Genomic DNA, 19593 nt, shown 5'->3' with positions numbered 1-19593 from the left:
CCAAAGGGTTAATTAAAAGTAATTAAAGGTAATTTACATACAGGTGAAATAAAATGAGGTGGATTCCTATGTAGCATGACTAAGGGTCCACGTGACTCGAAAGGTTGCTGTTTTATCCCTATGTTGTTTCAATAAAATAAGGATTTTTTACTGAAACAGTGCTGTCGTAATCTTTGAAGTTTTGTGGATATATATATATACACATATATATATATATATACATATATATATATATATTTAATACAGATAGCTGATATCTCGTACAGCTAACAAAAGTAGCAGGAAAATCTAGAAAATGGGAATCCCAAACACATCGAAAAATGGAGTCTAGCAATTGTTTTTAATATCTTGGTTATTATTTCATACTCACATTTTCACATGACAAATTGCATTTTCATGATTAGGATTTGAGTATTTGCCATTCAGGAGTCGATTTATGAAGCAGCGGATGCTGCTTCCGATCCACTCCACTTCAGGTCTTCCTGAAGCAGAAGTAAGGAAGCAGCGGTCATAAGACCGCTGCTCCTTAAAGGGATGGTATATACCAATTTTCATATAACTGCATGTAATAGACACTACTATAAATAATAATATGCACAGATACCGATATAAAAATCAAGTATAAAACCGTTTAAAAACTTACTTAGAAGCTTCCAGTTTAGCTCTGTTTAAAAGGTTACTGGAACACCCACTGCAAGTGGGAAATAGCAGACACTCTCCCCTCCCCCTTCCTTTGCATATTAAAAGTCCCTTTGCACAAACAGATGCAAGCTAAACTTTGGGGCTTGGTTAGGAGTCTGAAAATCGAAGCAATTTTATGTAAAAATAAGCAAAACTATCCATTTAAAAAAAAAAAAAAAACTGAATGGGCTATATAAATGAATAATCTACAAAACATTTATGCAAAGAAAAATCTAGTATATAATGTTCCTTTAACTTGTCCGGCCATACGATCGGTTTGATTGACACCCCCTGCTAGCGGCCGATTGGCCGCAAATGTGCAGGGGGCGGCATTGCACAAGCATTTCCCTAGAAATGCTTGTGCAGTGATAAATGCCGACAGCATATGATGTCGGCATTTATCAATGTGCGGCGCACATTGTTAAATCGGCCCCCATGTCATGTCTTGCTTATTTAATATCCAACAATAGTTTTATAATTGTAGAGAAATCCTGTTCTGTACAGTGAGTTCTGCAACTTTAGACTATCTTTAAAAAACAGAATTTATGTTTACCTGATAAATTACTTTCTCCAACGGTGTGTCCGGTCCACGGCGTCATCCTTACTTGTGGGATATTCTCCTCCCCAACAGGAAATGGCAAAGAGCCCAGCAAAGCTGGTCACATGATCCCTCCTAGGCTCCGCCTTCCCCAGTCATTCGACCGACGTAAAGGAGGAATATTTGCATAGGAGAAATCATATGATACCGTGGTGACTGTAGTTAAAGAAAATAAATTATCAGACCTGATTAAAAAACCAGGGCGGGCCATGGACCGGACACACCGTTGGAGAAAGTAATTTATCAGGTAAACATAAATTCTGTTTTCTCCAACATAGGTGTGTCCGGTCCACGGCGTCATCCTTACTTGTGGGAACCAATACCAAAGCTTTAGGACACGGATGAAGGGAGGGAGCAAATCAGGTCACCTAGATGGAAGGCACCACGGCTTGCAAAACCTTTCTCCCAAAAATAGCCTCAGAAGAAGCAAAAGTATCAAATTTGTAAAATTTAGTAAAAGTGTGCAGTGAAGACCAAGTCGCTGCCTTACATATCTGATCAACAGAAGCCTCGTTCTTGAAGGCCCATGTGGAAGCCACAGCCCTAGTGGAATGAGCTGTGATTCTTTCAGGAGGCTGCCGTCCGGCAGTCTCGTAAGCCAATCTGATGATGCTTTTAAGCCAAAAGGAGAGAGAGGTAGAAGTTGCTTTTTGACCTCTCCTTTTACCAGAATAAACAACAAACAAGGAAGATGTTTGTCTAAAATCCTTTGTAGCATCTAAATAGAATTTTAAAGCACGAACTACATCCAAATTGTGCAACAAACGTTCCTTCTTTGAAACTGGATTCGGACACAAAGAAGGCACGACTATCTCCTGGTTAATGTTTTTGTTAGAAACAACTTTCGGAAGAAAACCAGGTTTAGTACGCAAAACCACCTTATCTGCATGGAACACCAGATAAGGAGGAGAACACTGCAGAGCAGATAATTCTGAAACTCTTCTAGCAGAAGAAATTGCAACCAAAAACAAAACTTTCCAAGATAATAACTTAATATCAACGGAATGTAAGGGTTCAAACGGAACCCCCTGAAGAACTGAAAGAACTAAATTGAGACTCCAAGGAGGAGTCAAAGGTTTGTAAACAGGCTTGATTCTAACCAGAGCCTGAACAAAGGCTTGAACATCTGGCACAGCTGCCAGCTTTTTGTGAAGTAACACAGATAAGGCAGAAATCTGTCCCTTCAAAGAACTTGCAGATAATCCTTTCTCCAAACCTTCTTGAAGAAAGGATAGAATCTTAGGAATTTTTATCTTGTCCCAAGGGAATCCTTTAGATTCACACCAACAGATATATTTTTTCCATATTTTGTGGTAGATTTTTCTAGTTACAGGCTTTCTGGCCTGAACAAGAGTATCAATGACAGAATCTGAGAACCCTCGCTTTGATAAGATCAAGCGTTCAATCTCCAGGCAGTCAGTTGGAGTGAGACCAGATTCGGATGTTCGAACGGACCTTGAACAAGAAGGTCCCGTCTCAAAGGTAGCTTCCATGGTGGAGCCGATGACATATTCACCAGGTCTGCATACCAAGTCCTGCGTGGCCACGCAGGAGCTATCAAGATCACCGATGCCCTCTCCTGATTGATCCTGGCTACCAGCCTGGGAATGAGAGGAAACGGCGGGAATACATAAGCTAGTTTGAAGGTCCAAGGTGCTACTAGTGCATCTACTAGAGTCGCCTTGGGATCCCTGGATCTGGACCCGTAGCAAGGAACCTTGAAGTTCTGACGAGAGGCCATCAGATCCATGTCTGGAATGCCCCACAACTGAGTAATTTGGGCAAAGATTTCCGGATGGAGTTCCCACTCCCCCGGATGAAATGTCTGACGACTCAGAAAATCCGCTTCCCAATTTTCCACTCCTGGGATGTGGATTGCAGACAAGTGGCAGGAGTGAGTCTCCGCCCATTGAATGATTTTGGTCACTTCTTCCATCGCCAGGGAACTCCTTGTTCCCCCCTGATGGTTGATGTACGCAACAGTCGTCATGTTGTCTGATTGAAACCGTATGAATTTGGCCTTTGCTAGCTGAGGCCAAGCCTTGAGAGCATTGAATATCGCTCTCAGTTCCAGAATATTTATCGGGAGAAGAGATTCTTCCCGAGACCAAAGACCCTGAGCTTTCAGGGGTCCCCAGACCGCGCCCCAGCCCACCAGACTGGCGTCGGTCGTGACAATGACCCACTCTGGTCTGCGGAAGCTCATCCCCTGTGACAGGTTGTCCAGGGACAGCCACCAACGGAGTGAATCTCTGGTCCTCTGATCTACTTGTATCGTCGGAGACAAGTCTGTATAATCCCCATTCCACTGACTGAGCATGCACAGTTGTAATGGTCTTAGATGAATTCGCGCAAAAGGAACTATGTCCATTGCCACTACCATCAAACCTATTACTTCCATGCACTGCGCTATGGAAGGAAGAGGAACAGAATGAAGTACTTGACAAGAGTTTAGAAGTTTTGATTTTCTGGCCTCTGTCAGAAAAATCCTCATTTCTAAGGAGTCTATTATTGTTCCCAAGAAGGGAACCCTTGTTGACGGAGATAGAGAACTTTTTTCTACGTTCACTTTCCACCCGTGAGATCTGAGAAAGGCCAGGACAATGTCCATGTGAGCCTTTGCTTGTGGAAGGGACGACGCTTGAATCAGAATGTCGTCCAAGTAAGGTACTACTGCAATGTCCCTTGGTCTTAGCACCGCTATAAGGGACCCTAGTACCTTTGTGAAAATTCTTGGAGCAGTGGCTAATCCGAACGGAAGTGCCACAAACTGGTAATGCTTGTCCAGGAATGCGAACCTTAGGAACCGATGATGTTCCTTGTGGATAGGAATATGTAGATACGCATCCTTTAAATCCACCGTGGTCATAAATTGACCTTCCTGGATGGAAGGAAGAATTGTTCGAATGGTTTCCATTTTGAACGATGGAACCTTGAGAAACTTGTTTAGGATCTTGAGATCTAAGATTGGTCTGAATGTTCCCTCTTTTTTGGGAACTACGAACAGATTGGAGTAGAACCCCATCCCTTGTTCTCCTAATGGAACAGGATGAATCACTCCCATTTTTAACAGGTCTTCTACACAATGTAAGAATGCCTGTTTTTTTATGTGGTCTGAAGACAATTGAGACCTGTGGAACCTCCCCCTTGGGGAAAGCCCCTTGAATTCCAGAAGATAACCTTGGGAGACTATTTCTAGCGCCCAAGGATCCAGAACATCTCTTGCCCAAGCCTGAGCGAAGAGAGAGAGTCTGCCCCCCACCAGATCCGGTCCCGGATCGGGGGCCAACATCTCATGCTGTCTTGGTAGCAGTGGCAGGTTTCTTGGCCTGCTTTCCTTTGTTCCAGCCTTGCATTGGCCTCCAGGCTGGCTTGGCTTGAGAAGTATTACCCTCTTGCTTAGAGGACGTAGCACTTGGGGCTGGTCCGTTTCTGCGAAAGGGACGAAAATTAGGTTTATTTTTGGCCTTGAAAGACCTATCCTGAGGAAGGGCGTGGCCCTTGCCCCCAGTGATATCAGAAATAATCTCTTTCAAGTCAGGGCCAAACAGCGTTTTCCCCTTGAAAGGAATGTTAAGCAATTTGTTCTTGGAAGACGCATCCGCTGACCAAGATTTTAGCCAAAGCGCTCTGCGCGCCACAATAGCAAACCCAGAATTTTTCGCCGCTAATCTAGCCAATTGCAAAGTGGCGCCTAGGGTGAAAGAGTTAGCCAATTTGAGAGCATGAATTCTGTCCAAAATCTCCTCATAAGAAGAATCTTTATTGAGCGCCTTTTCTAGTTCATCGAACCAGAAACACGCTGCTGTAGTGACAGGAACAATGCATGAAATTGGTTGTAGAAGGTAACCTTGCTGAACAAACATCTTTTTAAGCAAACCCTCTAATTTTTTATCTATAGGATCTTTGAAAGCACAACTATCTTCTATGGGTATAGTGGTGCGTTTGTTTAGAGTAGAAACCGCCCCCTCGACCTTGGGGACTGTCTGCCATAAGTCCTTTCTGGGGTCGACCATAGGAAACAATTTCTTAAATATAGGGGGAGGGACGAAAGGTATGCCGGGCCTTTCCCATTCTTTATTTACAATGTCCGCCACCCGCTTGGGTATAGGAAAAGCTTCGGGGGGCCCCGGGACCTCTAGGAACTTGTCCATTTTACATAATTTCTCTGGAATGACCAAATTCTCACAATCATCCAGAGTAGATAACACCTCCTTAAGCAGGGCGCAGAGATGTTCCAATTTAAATTTAAATGTAATCACATCAGGTTCAGCTTGTTGAGAAATTTTCCCTGAATCTGAAATTTCTCCCTCAGACAAAACCTCCCTGGCCCCCTCAGACTGGTGTAGGGGCACTTCAGAACCAATATCATCAGCGTCCTCATGCTCTTCAGTATTTTCTAAAACAGAGCAGTCGCGCTTTCGCTGATAAGTGGGCATTTTGGCTAAAATGTTTTTGATAGAATTATCCATTACAGCCGTTAATTGTTGCATAGTAAGGAGTATTGGCGCACTAGATGTACTAGGGGCCTCCTGTGTGGGCAAGACTGGTGTAGACGAAGGAGGGGATGATGCAGTACCATGCTTACTCCCCTCACTTGAGGAATCATCTTGGGCATCATTTTCTCTAAATTTTGTGTCACATAAATCACATCTATTTAAATGAGAAGGAACCTTGGCTTCCCCACATACAGAACACAGTCTATCTGGTAGTTCAGACATGTTAAACAGGCATAAACTTGATAACAAAGTACAAAAAACGTTTTAAAATAAAACCGTTACTGTCACTTTAAATTTTAAACTGAACACACTTTATTACTGCAAATGTGAAAAAGTATGAAGGAATTGTTCAAAATTCACCAAAATTTCACCACAGTGTCTTAAAGCCTTAAAAGTATTGCACACCAAATTTGAAAGCTTTAACTCTTAAAATAACGGAACCGGAGCCGTTTTTATATTTAACCCCTTTACAGTCCCTGGTATCTGCTTTGCTGAGACCCAACCAAGCCCAAAGGGGAATACGATACCAAATGACGCCTTCAGAAAGTCTTTTCTGTGTATCAGAGCTCCTCACACATGCATCTGCATGTCATGCTTCCTAAAAACAAGTGCGCAATAGAGGCGCGAAAATGAGGCTCTGCCTATGATTAGGGAAAGCCCCCAGAGGATAAGGTGTCCAATATAGTGCCTGCCGGTTATTTTACATAATTCCCAAGAATAAAATAATTCCTCAGAGCTATGAAGTATAAAATATGTTTATATATCAATCGTTTTAGCCCAGAAAATGTCTACAGTCTTAAAAGCCCTTGTGAAGCCCTTTTTTTCTAATGTAATAAAAATGGCTTACCGGATCCCATAGGGAAAATGACAGCTTCCAGCATTACATCGTCTTGTTAGAAATGTGTCATACCTCAAGCAGCAAAAGTCTGCTCACTGTTTCCCCCAACTGAAGTTAATTCCTCTCAACAGTCCTGTGTGGAAACAGCCATCGAATTTAGTAACGGTTGCTAAAATCATTTTCCTCTTACAAACAGAAATCTTCATCACCTTTCTGTTTCAGAGTAAATAGTACATACCAGCACTATTTTAAAATAACAAACTCTTGATTGAATAATAAAAACTACAGTTAAACACCAAAAAACTCTAAGCCATCTCCGTGGAGATGTTGCCTGTACAACGGCAAAGAGAATGACTGGGGAAGGCGGAGCCTAGGAGGGATCATGTGACCAGCTTTGCTGGGCTCTTTGCCATTTCCTGTTGGGGAGGAGAATATCCCACAAGTAAGGATGACGCCGTGGACCGGACACACCTATGTTGGAGAAACCTTGTCCCCTAGCGGTTTCACAAGTTACACTGTTAAAGTCCAATTTTAGAAGTTTAGAAGTTGTGACAAATGTATTCTTATGGAAAGAATTATCCTGTACTGTTCTTCTTAATTATAACTAAAAATCTCAAAATGGAAAATAAGATTTCCTTTATAAATTTTAATAAAATACTTTAAAACATATTTAAAAGTTTAAAACAGATCATACAACAGAAATGCCCAGTATACCCATTATGTTTATATGCAAAACATAAACATGGACTCCTTTAATCCCTTCGATACAATTGATATTTAACTGATCAGCGTCCATTAATAGCAGTTTTGAGGGCCGTTGTGGGAAAATGGAGATCTTGGGGCCGATATATCATTGTCTGTCCGACATGATACGCTGTAGCGTATCATGTCCGACAGACATCGCTGAATGTCGACAGCATACGCTGTGGGTATTTAACATTGCACAAGCTGTTCTGGTGAACTGCTTGTGCAATGCCGCCCCCTGCAGATTTGCGGCCAATCAGCCGCTGGCAGGGGGTGTCAATCAACCTGATCATATAGGATCGGGCGAATTGCAGACCGCAGCCTCAGAGGCAGCCAACCAGTTATGGAGCAGTGGTCTTAAGAGCGCTGCTTCATAACTGCTGTTTCCAGAGAGCCTGAAGGCTTGCGCAGAAACAGGGGCATCAGGAGCCATTGGGCCCTTGATAAATCGCCCCTTTTGTGTTAGTTAAGGTGCACAACATTGAGTAATGACATTGAGGCCCATTTATCAAGCTCCGAACGGAGCTTGAAGGTCCGTGTTTCTGGCGAGTCTTCAGACTCGCCAGAAACGCAACTTATGAAGCAGCAATCTAAAGACCGCTGCTCCATAACCCTGTCCGCCTGCTCTGATGAGGCGGACAGAGATCGCCACAATTCAACCCGATCGAGCTCACAAGAGCTGCTGGTGCAATGCTGAATATGGAGAGCGTATTGCTCTCCGCATTCAGCGCGGTCTGTCGGACCTGATCCGCACTGTCGGATCAGGTCCGACAGACATTTGATAAATAGGCCTCATAGTCTTCACCTTTGTTATGGAGACAGAAGAAGTCAATAAGGAGGATGGAAAGGGTAATAATCTTTAAACGGGATCCTCAAACAGGTCTTTTTTGGTGTAGACTCTTTAAAGGGACATTAAACACCTCAATACATTAAAATAAATTGTTTAATTACATGTAGTAAAACAGCTTTGTAACATACGTTTATGATGTATTTTGTTCTCCTTACCTGTAATTAATTCTGAATGTTGTGGGATTTCCCTTCCATGTTAAACACTACACAGTTATATTTCACACAGTCATTGTTTGCACACTCTATCAAGCTATTTATAACCGTTAATAATTGGTCTCAGAAGAAAAGTTAACCCAAATTGCAATCTGGCAGCACTAACTGTTTTATGGACATTAACTTTACCCTTATTTTTTCAATATTTAAACACCTAATATAATTTTAAAAATAATATACAAATTATTCTCAGGCTAATCATTGCTCTGAATACATCATTCAAGCAATGATTTATTTAGGGCCAGATTACAAGTGGAGCTGGCCCATTTTTGGTTCAGCACCCTGGATAGCGCTTGCTGATTGGTGGCTACATTTAGACATCAACCAGCAAGTGGTACCCAGATGTTCAACCAAAAATGGGCCAGCTCCTTAGCTTTCATTCCTGCTTTTCAACTAAAGATACCAAGAGAATTTGATAATAGGAGTAAATTAGAAAGTTGCTTAAAATGTCATGCTCTATCTGAATCTGAATGGTTTAGTATCCCTTTAGCAGTAACCGAGGGAAGGCTGAGGTGCTATACTATTTCTTTTTTCTGTATACACAAGAGAGGAACCAATGGGAGATACATTAATACAAACTAGTACATACAAGCCCATACCAATAACTGGATAACCTATAGAAAATATCAGGGGAAAATGGCAAATATCAAGCTAAATAAAACTTCAGGTCCAGGTGAAATACACCCAAGGGTTTTAAGGGAATTAGCACTGTCATAGCCAAACCTCTACTCTTAATTTTTCAAAACTCATTTTTCATAGGCATTAGGCTGATGTGGTGGCACTTTTTTAAAAAGAGGAGCAGGGCCAACCCAAGAAACTATTGGTCAGTAAGTCTGACATTGGTAGTGTATTCAAGAAAGAGTGTATTCAAGAAAACAAGATTGTGAGTTCAAATTAGCATGGTTTTATGAGAAATAGATCATGTCAAACTAATGTAATTAATTTCTAAGAGGAAGTAAGAAGGAATATAGATAAAGGTGAATAAAAGATTATTGAAAATAATTAAGGGAATAGCTAATAATGTTATTTTATGGATAAATAACTAGGTAGAAGACAGGGAGCAACGAGTTGTAGTAAATGGATCATACTCAGATTGGACAAAAGTAATTAGTTTGGTCCTCTGATGATCTGTACTGGGCTATGACTTGGAGAAAAGATTAAATAGCAACAACTCTGTTTTGCAGATGAAACAAAGTTGTGTAAGGTCAGAACAGTATGTAATTGCTCTGTAAAGGGATGGGTTTGTAAACGGCAAATCAGAATTAATACTGGTAAAGGCAAGATTCTGCATTTTAGAAGAAAAAATATACAGATTAACTATTAATTAAATAGGACAAGATGAGGAAAATTATTTAGGAAAACGTATAGATACCAAACTAAAAATGAGTGTGCAATACTAGGCAGCGACATATAAGGCATATAAGATGTTAACGTGTATTAAAATAGGTATGGGTGCAAGGGAATTTGCACAGGTCAGTAGAAATCAAGTTACATACCTTTGCAGTGAGGTTCATCTCCAGTCCAACTTCCATTCTCTTGGCACAGTCGGCTGCTGGGACCAACAAGCTGGTACCCATGGTCACAAGTGTAATGTACCTCATGGTCCACCAGGTATTTTGAACCAAACTTTTTTCCGTTATCTGGAGCCTCCAGGGACGGACAGACAACTAGAAAACAATATATTACACAATAAACTGTCCATGTAATACTTCATATAAAGTAACACAAAGGAAGGCAAACATATATAAAACTTAGCAGCCAGCTAAAATTATTATTTATTTATTTTTATAAGAAAAGCTTTATTTAGATAAGTGTATGTATACGGAACAGTAATAATAAATTAACATTAATTAACAATGTTGTATCTGTTGGGGAACAAGTCCAAACTGTTCTGGTTGTTTAACATTAATTAACAATGTTGTATCCATTGGGGAACAAGTCCAAACTGTTCTGGTTGTCCATAACTATGGGCAGTACAGAGAAGATGGTACATATGTTCAAGTAAACTTCATAAAAGTCACATAGTCAGGAATCATCTTCTGTATTCAAGAGATATCAGAAGAGTGTTCTGTAGTCCATTTTTGGGGTTGTCTAATGAAGCTTGTAATTTTCATCATTTTTTTTTTTTTTATAACGTAAACTTTTAAAACAATAATGAAAAAGCGGATAAGAGGGTAGGTTGTGGGAGAAGGGGGGAAGGTACATGAGAAGTAGATACCAGTTATTTGTATGTAGGTTCTGTGGCTCTGGTAAGGTAGAGCTCTAGTTTAGTTCATGTAGCATTGCTTGAGTGTAAAGGAAACCTGGTAGCTAAAGTGTGCACCATCTATCCAATTTTAAGTCCTAGGAAGATGAGATTGTGTGGGATGTGATGTTGGGATTTTGGTAATTTGCGTTGGCTGTACAAGTATTCCTCCTAATATAATTTAACCGAAGAATAGAAGTCTAAGCGATTTGTCTGTTGGTAGTGAAATTTTTTGAGTGTTAACAACCAGGTTATATGTTGTTTCCAACTTTGTAATGGGTGTCAAAGTTTGTTTCCACAACCTGTGGATCAGTTGTCTAGCTCCACTGACCAGGATATACATTTAGGTTTGTTTATACCTGCAGTGAATTTTTGGGGGCTTATTGAGCAAAAATATCAAGGGATCAAAGGGAATCTTTTGTGATAGAACGCATTCGATCTCACAGTGGACCTCTCGCCAGAATGGAATCAGGTTGGGGCATTCCCACCAGATATGAGCTAATGTACCCTTATGTCCACAGTCCCTCCAGCAGTTGGGGTCTGCGTGCTGGTATATATTAGCCAACCTGTAGTTACCACCTGCACAGGTTTTTCATGTTTGTCTCTGTGATGCTCATGGATGAGGGTGATTTTACCATTTGCTTAAAAATATTGGACCATTCTTTAGGTGAGATTGAGAGATTTAATTTGTGCCCATGCTTTTGTGTATGTTGGAAGTTTTGCTGAATGTATGTCTAGCAGTATTTTGTAGATCTTAGATAGGTTCCCTTTCATGGGTTTGTGTGATGCACAAAGCATTTCAAATGGCTTTAAAGGTCTTATTAGGTTGTGCTTGTTTTTAATTTTGGTGAATAAAATGAGAGAGTTGGAGGTATTCAAACCAACCGTTAAAGTAGGATATATATTTATCCAATAGCATTGATTTTGTTAGGAGTTTGCCATTATCTAAAACTGTATAGCATGGGAGAGATGTGTGGATGTTAGGTAGGCCCTGGGTGCAGTTGTGTTGTTGTAGAGGAAATTAAGGGTTTTGAAGGAGCAGCGTTAAGGGTGCCGGTATCAAGGATATACCTCCCTGTTTTAAGGTTAGACTATCCCATGTGGATAAAGTATCTTGGATTAAAACCGGGGTGGGTATTGGTAGCTGCTGATATTGTTTGGTGAGCCAGCAAGAACCCCTAAGGCTGATAGGCTTGATTAAGTCCTGTTCTAGTACTACCCATTCCTTATTATCTGCATGTTTGCACCAGTCAATTATTCTGATGATTTGTGAGGCTTGTTTATAATATATTAAATTTGGTACTCCTAGGCCTCCGTTGTATCTTTTTCTATACATGGTGTTTTTTTAAATTCTGGGTGTTTTGCTTCCCCATATAAATGAGTTAGCTGTCTTTTGAATCATAGTCATAAAGGGGGTCGGTAGGTTAATGGGTATAGTCTGAAAGAGGTATAGAAAGCGAGGGAGGATACTCATTTTTATACGCACGAATTCTGACAAGCCAGGATAAGTGTTTGTGTTGCCAGTTCAGCTAAAATTATTTTTAACAAGACAGAAGACACCATAAATAAGATGAAAAATCTAGACATACAAAATATGTTTTAAATTAAATTTTTAACTAAAATGCCAGACAAAAACATGTGGCACTAGATTACAAGTAAAGCACAAAAATATAAATACTTTTGTACGTTAACTCTGCTGGAGCGCAATCAACTTCTATGTTTACTCTTGTATTACAAGTTCACTTGAGTATCACTTGAGCAATAGTCTAGAGTGCACGGATAGCTTGGGTTAAAACTAAAGTTTACAATGGTGTTTTGGATTGCAATTGAGTGTGACACTTAATCCCCCACTTGTATCCATTAAACGTTTTGGCCATGTTAAGATGCTTAAGTTAAAATATTTAAACATCAATTTGTATTAAGAGATTTGTGTTATTGTTTATGCAAGGTCAATAAAAGGATAAGGCACTGCGTAGAATGTTGTAAAGTGACGTTCTAAATTCTGCACACTGCATTCCAGCCTTTCTGTGGCAGTAGAAAAATACATATGGAAACAAAATAAGTTACAAATATTAAAGTGAGATACTTATACTGCCAGATCTCCAGCTAGGGGTCTAAACTATTTAGAGTCCTGCTTTGGCAAATTAAATGGATAGTTTACTCAAAAATGTTCTCCCCTTTAATTTGTTCCAAATGATCCACTTTACCTGCTGGAGTGTATTAAATGGTTTTCAAGTATTTACTTTACCCTCATTTGAAATAGTTGACTTAGCCTGTGGAATTCCCACCTATTCTGAAAGTTTCTGGTCTTAGGTCCAAGCTAAACACAGTCAGCAGAAGAAATTACACTCCCAGTGGGGTATAGAAGAGATAACATAATAACAATTTCAATTGTTCTCTCGAAGTACTGGTCTTTGGTTTACGGACAGATATAAGGTAAAGAAGCATGTATATGTACAGAATGTGATATAGTAATGAGATCCAATTATATCTACAAGCTCAACCTATTTTATAAGGTTGTGGCTTAAAAATGCAAAATCAGCTATTTCATTAAAAAAATAAACCTTTAAAAGCTAATTCTCATACATTTTATACTCTGCGGTTGGTAAAAAAAAAGTAATTGGAAATACATGAAGGGAAAAAATTTTTTTACAGTACACTGTCCCTTTAAGTCCATTCTATCTGTGGCACCTGGTTAAACACAGAGTCTTGTATTTAGGATTTAGTTTCCAGGTAGCTCCTATTGCTCTCTAGTAAAGGGTTATTGTGTTGCTCTAAGAGCTAGCTTTTTATAGCACCTGTAAGAGAAGACATTCCAGTGATTGTTTAATTATAGGAAGGAGAGCTGAGTTTAACTTCCTGGAGTATTTTGTATCCCTATTCCAGTAAATGTCTGCCCCTGTTCTGAAACTTCCTGGCATACACCAGATAAGAACACCTGTTCAACACACCAATGGAGGGAGAGAATAACTCTCTTCTTCCTTGTGTCCAAAAAAGATGCTGTTTTTTAGGAAACAATGAAAAAAGTCACCAAAATTGCAGAAGCTAAATTCAAATAAAACAAAATACATCCTTGAATTAATTTCCCCAACTTCAGAATATATATATACACTAGTCGATAAGCCTGCCCATAGGGCAGTCTAATTATTTTTTAAACTACAGATCTAGAAACAACCTATTTTGTAACTCTTCTTGTTTATAAATATTTAAGCTACAGGTGTAATGGTCTACTGTCTTAAACATAATTAAACTAATAACTCCTAAACCGCAAAACCCCCACATCGCAATAAACCTATTTACCCTATTAACCTCTAAACCGCAAAACTCCCACATCGCAATAAACCTAATTAACTTATTAACCCCTTAAACCGCCAAAACCCACAACGCAAATAACTATTTAAATAACTAAGCCCCCTAACCTAACACAAATTACCTAAACTATTAAACTATAAAGTTACAAAAAAAAAAAAAAATAAGTTTACAAAAAAAAAGGCTAACATTACAGAAAATAAAAAAATGAAATTACCAAATTTAAAAAAATTAAACCTAATACCTATGAAAATAAAAAAGACCCCCCAAAATAAAAACACCCCCAACTCTAAGAGTAAACTACCAGTAGCCCTTAAAAGGGCTTTTTGCTGGGCATTGCCCCAAGATAATCAGCTCTTTTACAAAAAATACACAAAGTCCTCCCTAACAGTAAAACCTCCCTTACCCACCAAACTCTAACACTAAAAAACCTAAATTACCCATTGCCCTGAAAAGGGCATTTGTTTGGGCATTGCCCTTAAAAGGGCATTTAGCTCTTTTACTGCCCATCCCTAATCTAAATAAAACAACCTCCCCCAAAAAAAAAAAACATAAAAAACCTAAATCTAACCCCCAGGTTGCTACTCACCGTTCCTGAAGTCCGGCAGAGAAGGTCCTGTTGTATTTTTTGTAAAAGAGCTGATTATCTTTGGGCAGTGTCCTGCAAAAAACCCTTTTAAGGGCTACTGGTAGTTTATTCTTAGAGTAGGGGATGTTTTTATTTTGGGGGGGGGCTTTTTATTTTCAAAGGCCTAGATTTGGAGTTTTGTCGGTAACGACCCGTGTAGCTAACGCTGGCTTTTTTCTGGCCGCACCATAAAAATAACTCTGGTATTGAGAGTCCACAAAAAGGCTGCGTTAGGCTCCAAAAAAGGAGCGTAGAGCATTTTTAACGCAGCTTCAACTCTCGATACCAGAGTTGCTTACGCAAGCGGCCAGCCTCAAAAACGTGCTCGTGCACGATTCCCCCATAGGAAACAATGGGGCTGTTTGAGCTGAAAAAAAACCTAACACCTGCAAAAAAGCCGCTTTCAGTTCTTAACGCAGCCCCATTGTTTGCTATGGGGAAACACTTCCTACGTCTGCACCTAACACCCTAACATGTACCCCGAGTCTAAACACCCCTAACCTTACACTTATTAACCCCTAATCTGCCGCCCCCGCTATCGCTGACCCCTGCATATTATTTTTAACCCCTAATCTGCCGCTCCGTAAACCGCCGCTACTTACATTATACTTATGTACCCCTAATCTGCTGCCCCTAACACCGCCGACCCCTATATTATATTTATTAACCCCTAATCTGCCCCCCACAACGTCGCCTCCACCTAACTACACTTATTAACCCCTAATCTGCCGAGCGGACCTGAGCGCTACTATAATAAAGTTATTAACCCCTAATCCGCCTCACTAACCCTATAATAAATAGTATTAACCCCTAATCTGCCCTCCCTAACATCGCCGACACCTAACTTCAAACATTAACCCCTAATCTGCCGACCGGAGCTCACCGCTACTATAATAAATGTATTAACCCCTAAAGCTAAGTCTAACCCTAACACTAACACCCCCCTAAGTTAAATATAATTTTTATCTAACGAAATTAATTAACTCTTATTAAATAAATTATTCCTATTTAAAGCTAAATACTTACCTGTAAAATAAATCCTAATATAGCTACAATATAAATTATAATTACATTGTAGCTATTTTAGGATTAATATTTATTTTACAGGCAACTTTGTAATTATTTTAACCAGCTACAATAGCTATTAAATAGTTAAGAACTATTTAATAGTTACCTAGTTAAAATAATAACAAAATTACCTGTAAAATAAATCCTAACCTAAGTTACAATTAAACCTAACACTATACTATCATTAAATTAATTAAATAAAATACCTACAATTACCTACAATTAAACCTAACACTACACTATCAATAAATAAATTAAATACAATTCCTACAAATAACTACAATGAAATAAACTAACTAAAGTACAAAAAATAAAAAAGAACTAAGTTACAAAAAATAAAAAAATATTTACAAACATAAGAAAAATATTACAACAATTTTAAACTAATTACACCTACTCTAAGCCCCCTAATAAAATAACAAAGACCCCCAAAATAACAAAATGCCCTACCCTATTCTAAATTACTACATTTCAAAGCTCTTTTACCTTACCAGCCCTGAACAGGGCCCTTTGCGGGGCATGCCCCAAGAAATTCAGCTCTTTTGCCTGTAAAAAAAAACATACAATACCCCCCCCCAACATTACAACCCACCACCCACATACCCCTAATCTAACCCAAACCCCCCCTTAAATAAACCTAACACTAAGCCCCTGAAGATCTTCCTACCTTGTCTTCACCCTACCAGGTTCACCGATCCGTCCTGAAGAGCTCCTCCGATGTCCTGATCCAAGCCCAAGCGGGGGGCTGAAGAGGTCCATGATCCGGCTGAAGTCTTCATCCAAGCGGGAGCTGAAGAGGTCCATGATCCGGATGAAGTCTTCTATCAACGGCATCTTCAATCTTCTTTCTTCCGGATCCATCTTGCAGACCTCCGACGCGGAACATCCTCTTCTCCCGACGCTTACTAGCCGAATGACGGTTCCTTTAAGGGACGTCATCCAAGATGGCGTCCCTCGAATTCCGATTGGCTGATAGGATTCTATCAGCCAATCGGAATTAAGGTAGGAATATTCTGATTGGCTGATGGAATCAGCCAATCAGAATCAAGTTCAATCCGATTGGCTGATTCGATCGGCCAATCAGATTGAGCTTGCATTCTATTGGCTGTTCCGATCAGCCAATAGAATGCCAGCTCAATCTGATTGGCTGATTGGATCAGCCAATTGGATTGATCTTGATTCTGATTGGCTGATTCCATCAGCTAATCAGAATATTCCTACCTTAATTCCGATTGGCTGATAGAATCCTATCAGCCAATCGGAATTCAAGGGACGCCATCTTGGATGACGTCCCTTAAAGGAACCGTCATTCGGCTAGTAGGCGTCGGGAGAAGAGGATGTTCCGCGTCGGAGGTCTGCAAGATGGATCCGGAAGAAAGAAGATTGAAGATGCCGTTGATAGAAGACTTCATCCGGATCATGGACCTCTTCAGCTCCCGCTTGGATGAAGACTTCAGCCGGATCATGGACCTCTTCAGCCCCCCGCTTGGGCTTGGATCAGGACATCGGAGGAGCTCTTCAGGACGGATCGGTGAACCTGGTAGGGTGAAGACAAGGTAGGAAGATCTTCAGGGGCTTAGTGTTAGGTTTATTTAAGGGGGGTTTGGGTTAGATTAGGGGTATGTGGGTGGTGGGTTGTAATGTTGGGTGGGGTATTGTATGGTTTTTTTTTTACAGGCAAAAGAGCTGAATTTCTTGGGGCATGCCCCGCAAAGGGCCCTGTTCAGGGCTGGTAAGGTAAAAGAGCTTTGAAATGTAGTAATTTAGAATAGGGTAGGGCATTTTGTTATTTTGGGGGTCTTTGTTATTTTATTAGGGGGCTTAGAGTAGGTGTAATTAGTTTAAAATTGTTGTAATATTTTTCTTATGTTTGTAAATATTTTTTTATTTTTTGTAACTTAGTTCTTTTTTATTTTTTGTACTTTAGTTAGTTTATTTCATTGTAGTTATTTGTAGGAATTGTATTTAATTTATTTATTGATAGTGTAGTGTTAGGTTTAATTGTAGGTAATTGTAGGTATTTTATTTAATTAATTTAATGATAGTATAGTGTTAGGTTTAATTGTAACTTAGGTTAGGATTTATTTTACAGGTAATTTTGTTATTATTTTAACTAGGTAACTATTAAATAGTTCTTAACTATTTAATAGCTATTGTAGCTGGTTAAAATAATTACAAAGTTGCCTGTAAAATAAATATTAATCCTAAAATAGCTACAATGTAATTATAATTTATATTGTAGCTATATTAGGATTTATTTTACAGGTAAGTATTTAGCTTTAAATAGGAATAATTTATTTAATAAGAGTTAATTAATTTTGTTAGATAAAAATTATATTTAACTTAGGGGGGTGTTAGTGTTAGGGTTAGACTTAGCTTTAGGGGTTAATACATTTATTATAGTAGCGGTGAGCTCCGGTCGGCAGATTAGGGGTTAATGTTTGAAGTTAGGTGTCGGCGATGTTAGGGAGGGCAGATTAGGGGTTAATACTATTTATTATAGGGTTAGTGATGCGGATTAGGGGTTAATAACTTTATAATAGTAGGGGTGCGGTCCGCTCGGCAGATTAGGGGTTAATAAGTGTAGGCAGGTGGAGGCGACGTTGTGGGGGGCAGATTAGGGGTTAATAAATATAATATAGGGGTTGGCGGTGTTAGGGGCAGCAGATTAGGGGTACATAGCTATAATGTAGGTGGCGGCGCTTTGCGGTCGGCAGATTAGGGGTTAATTATTGCAGGTAGCTGGCGGCGACGTTGTGGGGGGCAGGTTAGGGGTTAATAAATATAATATAGGGGTCGGCGGTGTTAGGGGCAGCAGATTAGGGGTACATAGCTATAATGTAGGTGGCGGCGCTTTGCGGTCGGCAGATTAGGGGTTAATTATTGTAGGTAGCTGGCAGCGACGTTGTGGGGGGCAGGTTAGGGGTTAATAAATATAATACAGGGGTCGGCGGTGTTAGGGGCAGCAGATTAGGGGTACATAAGTATAACGTAGGTGGCGGTCGGCAGATTAGGGGTTAAAAAATTTAATCGAGTGGCGGGTGATGTGGGGGGGGCCTCCGTTTAGGGGTACATAGGTAGTTTATGGGTGTTAGTGTACTTTAGAGTACAGTAGTTAAGAGCTTTATGAACCGGCGTTAGCCCAGAAAGCTCTTAACTACTGACTTTTTTCCTGCGGCTGGAGTTTTGTCGTTAGATGTCTAACGCTCACTTCAGCCACGACTCTAAATACCGGAGTTAGAAAGATCCCATTGAAAAGATAGGATACGCAATTTACGTAAGGGGATCTGCGGTATTGAAAAGTCACAGCTGAAAAGTGAGCGTTAGACCCTATTTTGAGTGACTCCAAATACCGGAGTTAGCCTAAAACCAGCGTTAGGAGCCTCTAACGCTGGTTTTCACGGCTAACGCCAAACTCCAAATCTAGGCCATAGGCATTAGGTTTAATTTTGTAAAGTTTGGTAATTTGATTTTTTATTTTCTGTAATCTTAGCCTTTTCTTATATTTTGTAAACTTAGTGTTTTTTTATTTTTTAGAATGTATTAATTTAGGTAATTTGGGTTAATTTAAGGGGGTGTTAGGTTAGGGGTGTTAGGTTAGGGGGTGTTAGGTTAGGGTACTTAGTTATTTAAATACTTATTAGCATTGTGGGTTTTGGCGGTTTAAGGGTTTAATAAGTTAATTAGGTTTATTGTGATGTGGGAGTTTTGCGGTTTAGGGGTTAATAGGATAATTAAGTTTATTGCGTTGTGGGGGTTTAGAGGTTAATAGGGTAATTTGGTGTATTCCGATGTAGGTGGTTGACGGTTAAGTGATTAAGGGGTTAATTACTTTATTATTTAGCTATGTGGGGGTTTGCGGTGTACGTGTTAATACTTCGTGTAGGAGGTTGGGGGTTTTTTTTGCTATATTTTGTGCAG

General features: G+C 39.8%; 1 protein-coding gene across 1 annotated transcript in view; it reads right to left on the bottom strand.

Annotated features, from left to right (window-relative positions):
• The window catches only part of FBLN7 (fibulin 7), a 330654-nt gene that overhangs the window by 106474 nt on the left and 204587 nt on the right, over positions 1–19593 (bottom strand). Inside the window, exon 3 of the mRNA XM_053711966.1 lies at positions 9919–10089. Within this exon, the coding sequence (XP_053567941.1) occupies positions 9919–10089 (171 nt within the window). The remainder of the gene's footprint in view (positions 1–9918; positions 10090–19593) is intronic.

The sequence above is a fragment of the Bombina bombina genome, chromosome 4 (genome assembly GCF_027579735.1).
Source record: "Bombina bombina isolate aBomBom1 chromosome 4, aBomBom1.pri, whole genome shotgun sequence".
Taxonomy (NCBI): domain Eukaryota; kingdom Metazoa; phylum Chordata; class Amphibia; order Anura; family Bombinatoridae; genus Bombina; species Bombina bombina.
The sequence above is the reverse complement of the archived record's forward strand: the minus strand, read 5'-3'. Positions and strand labels throughout refer to the sequence as shown.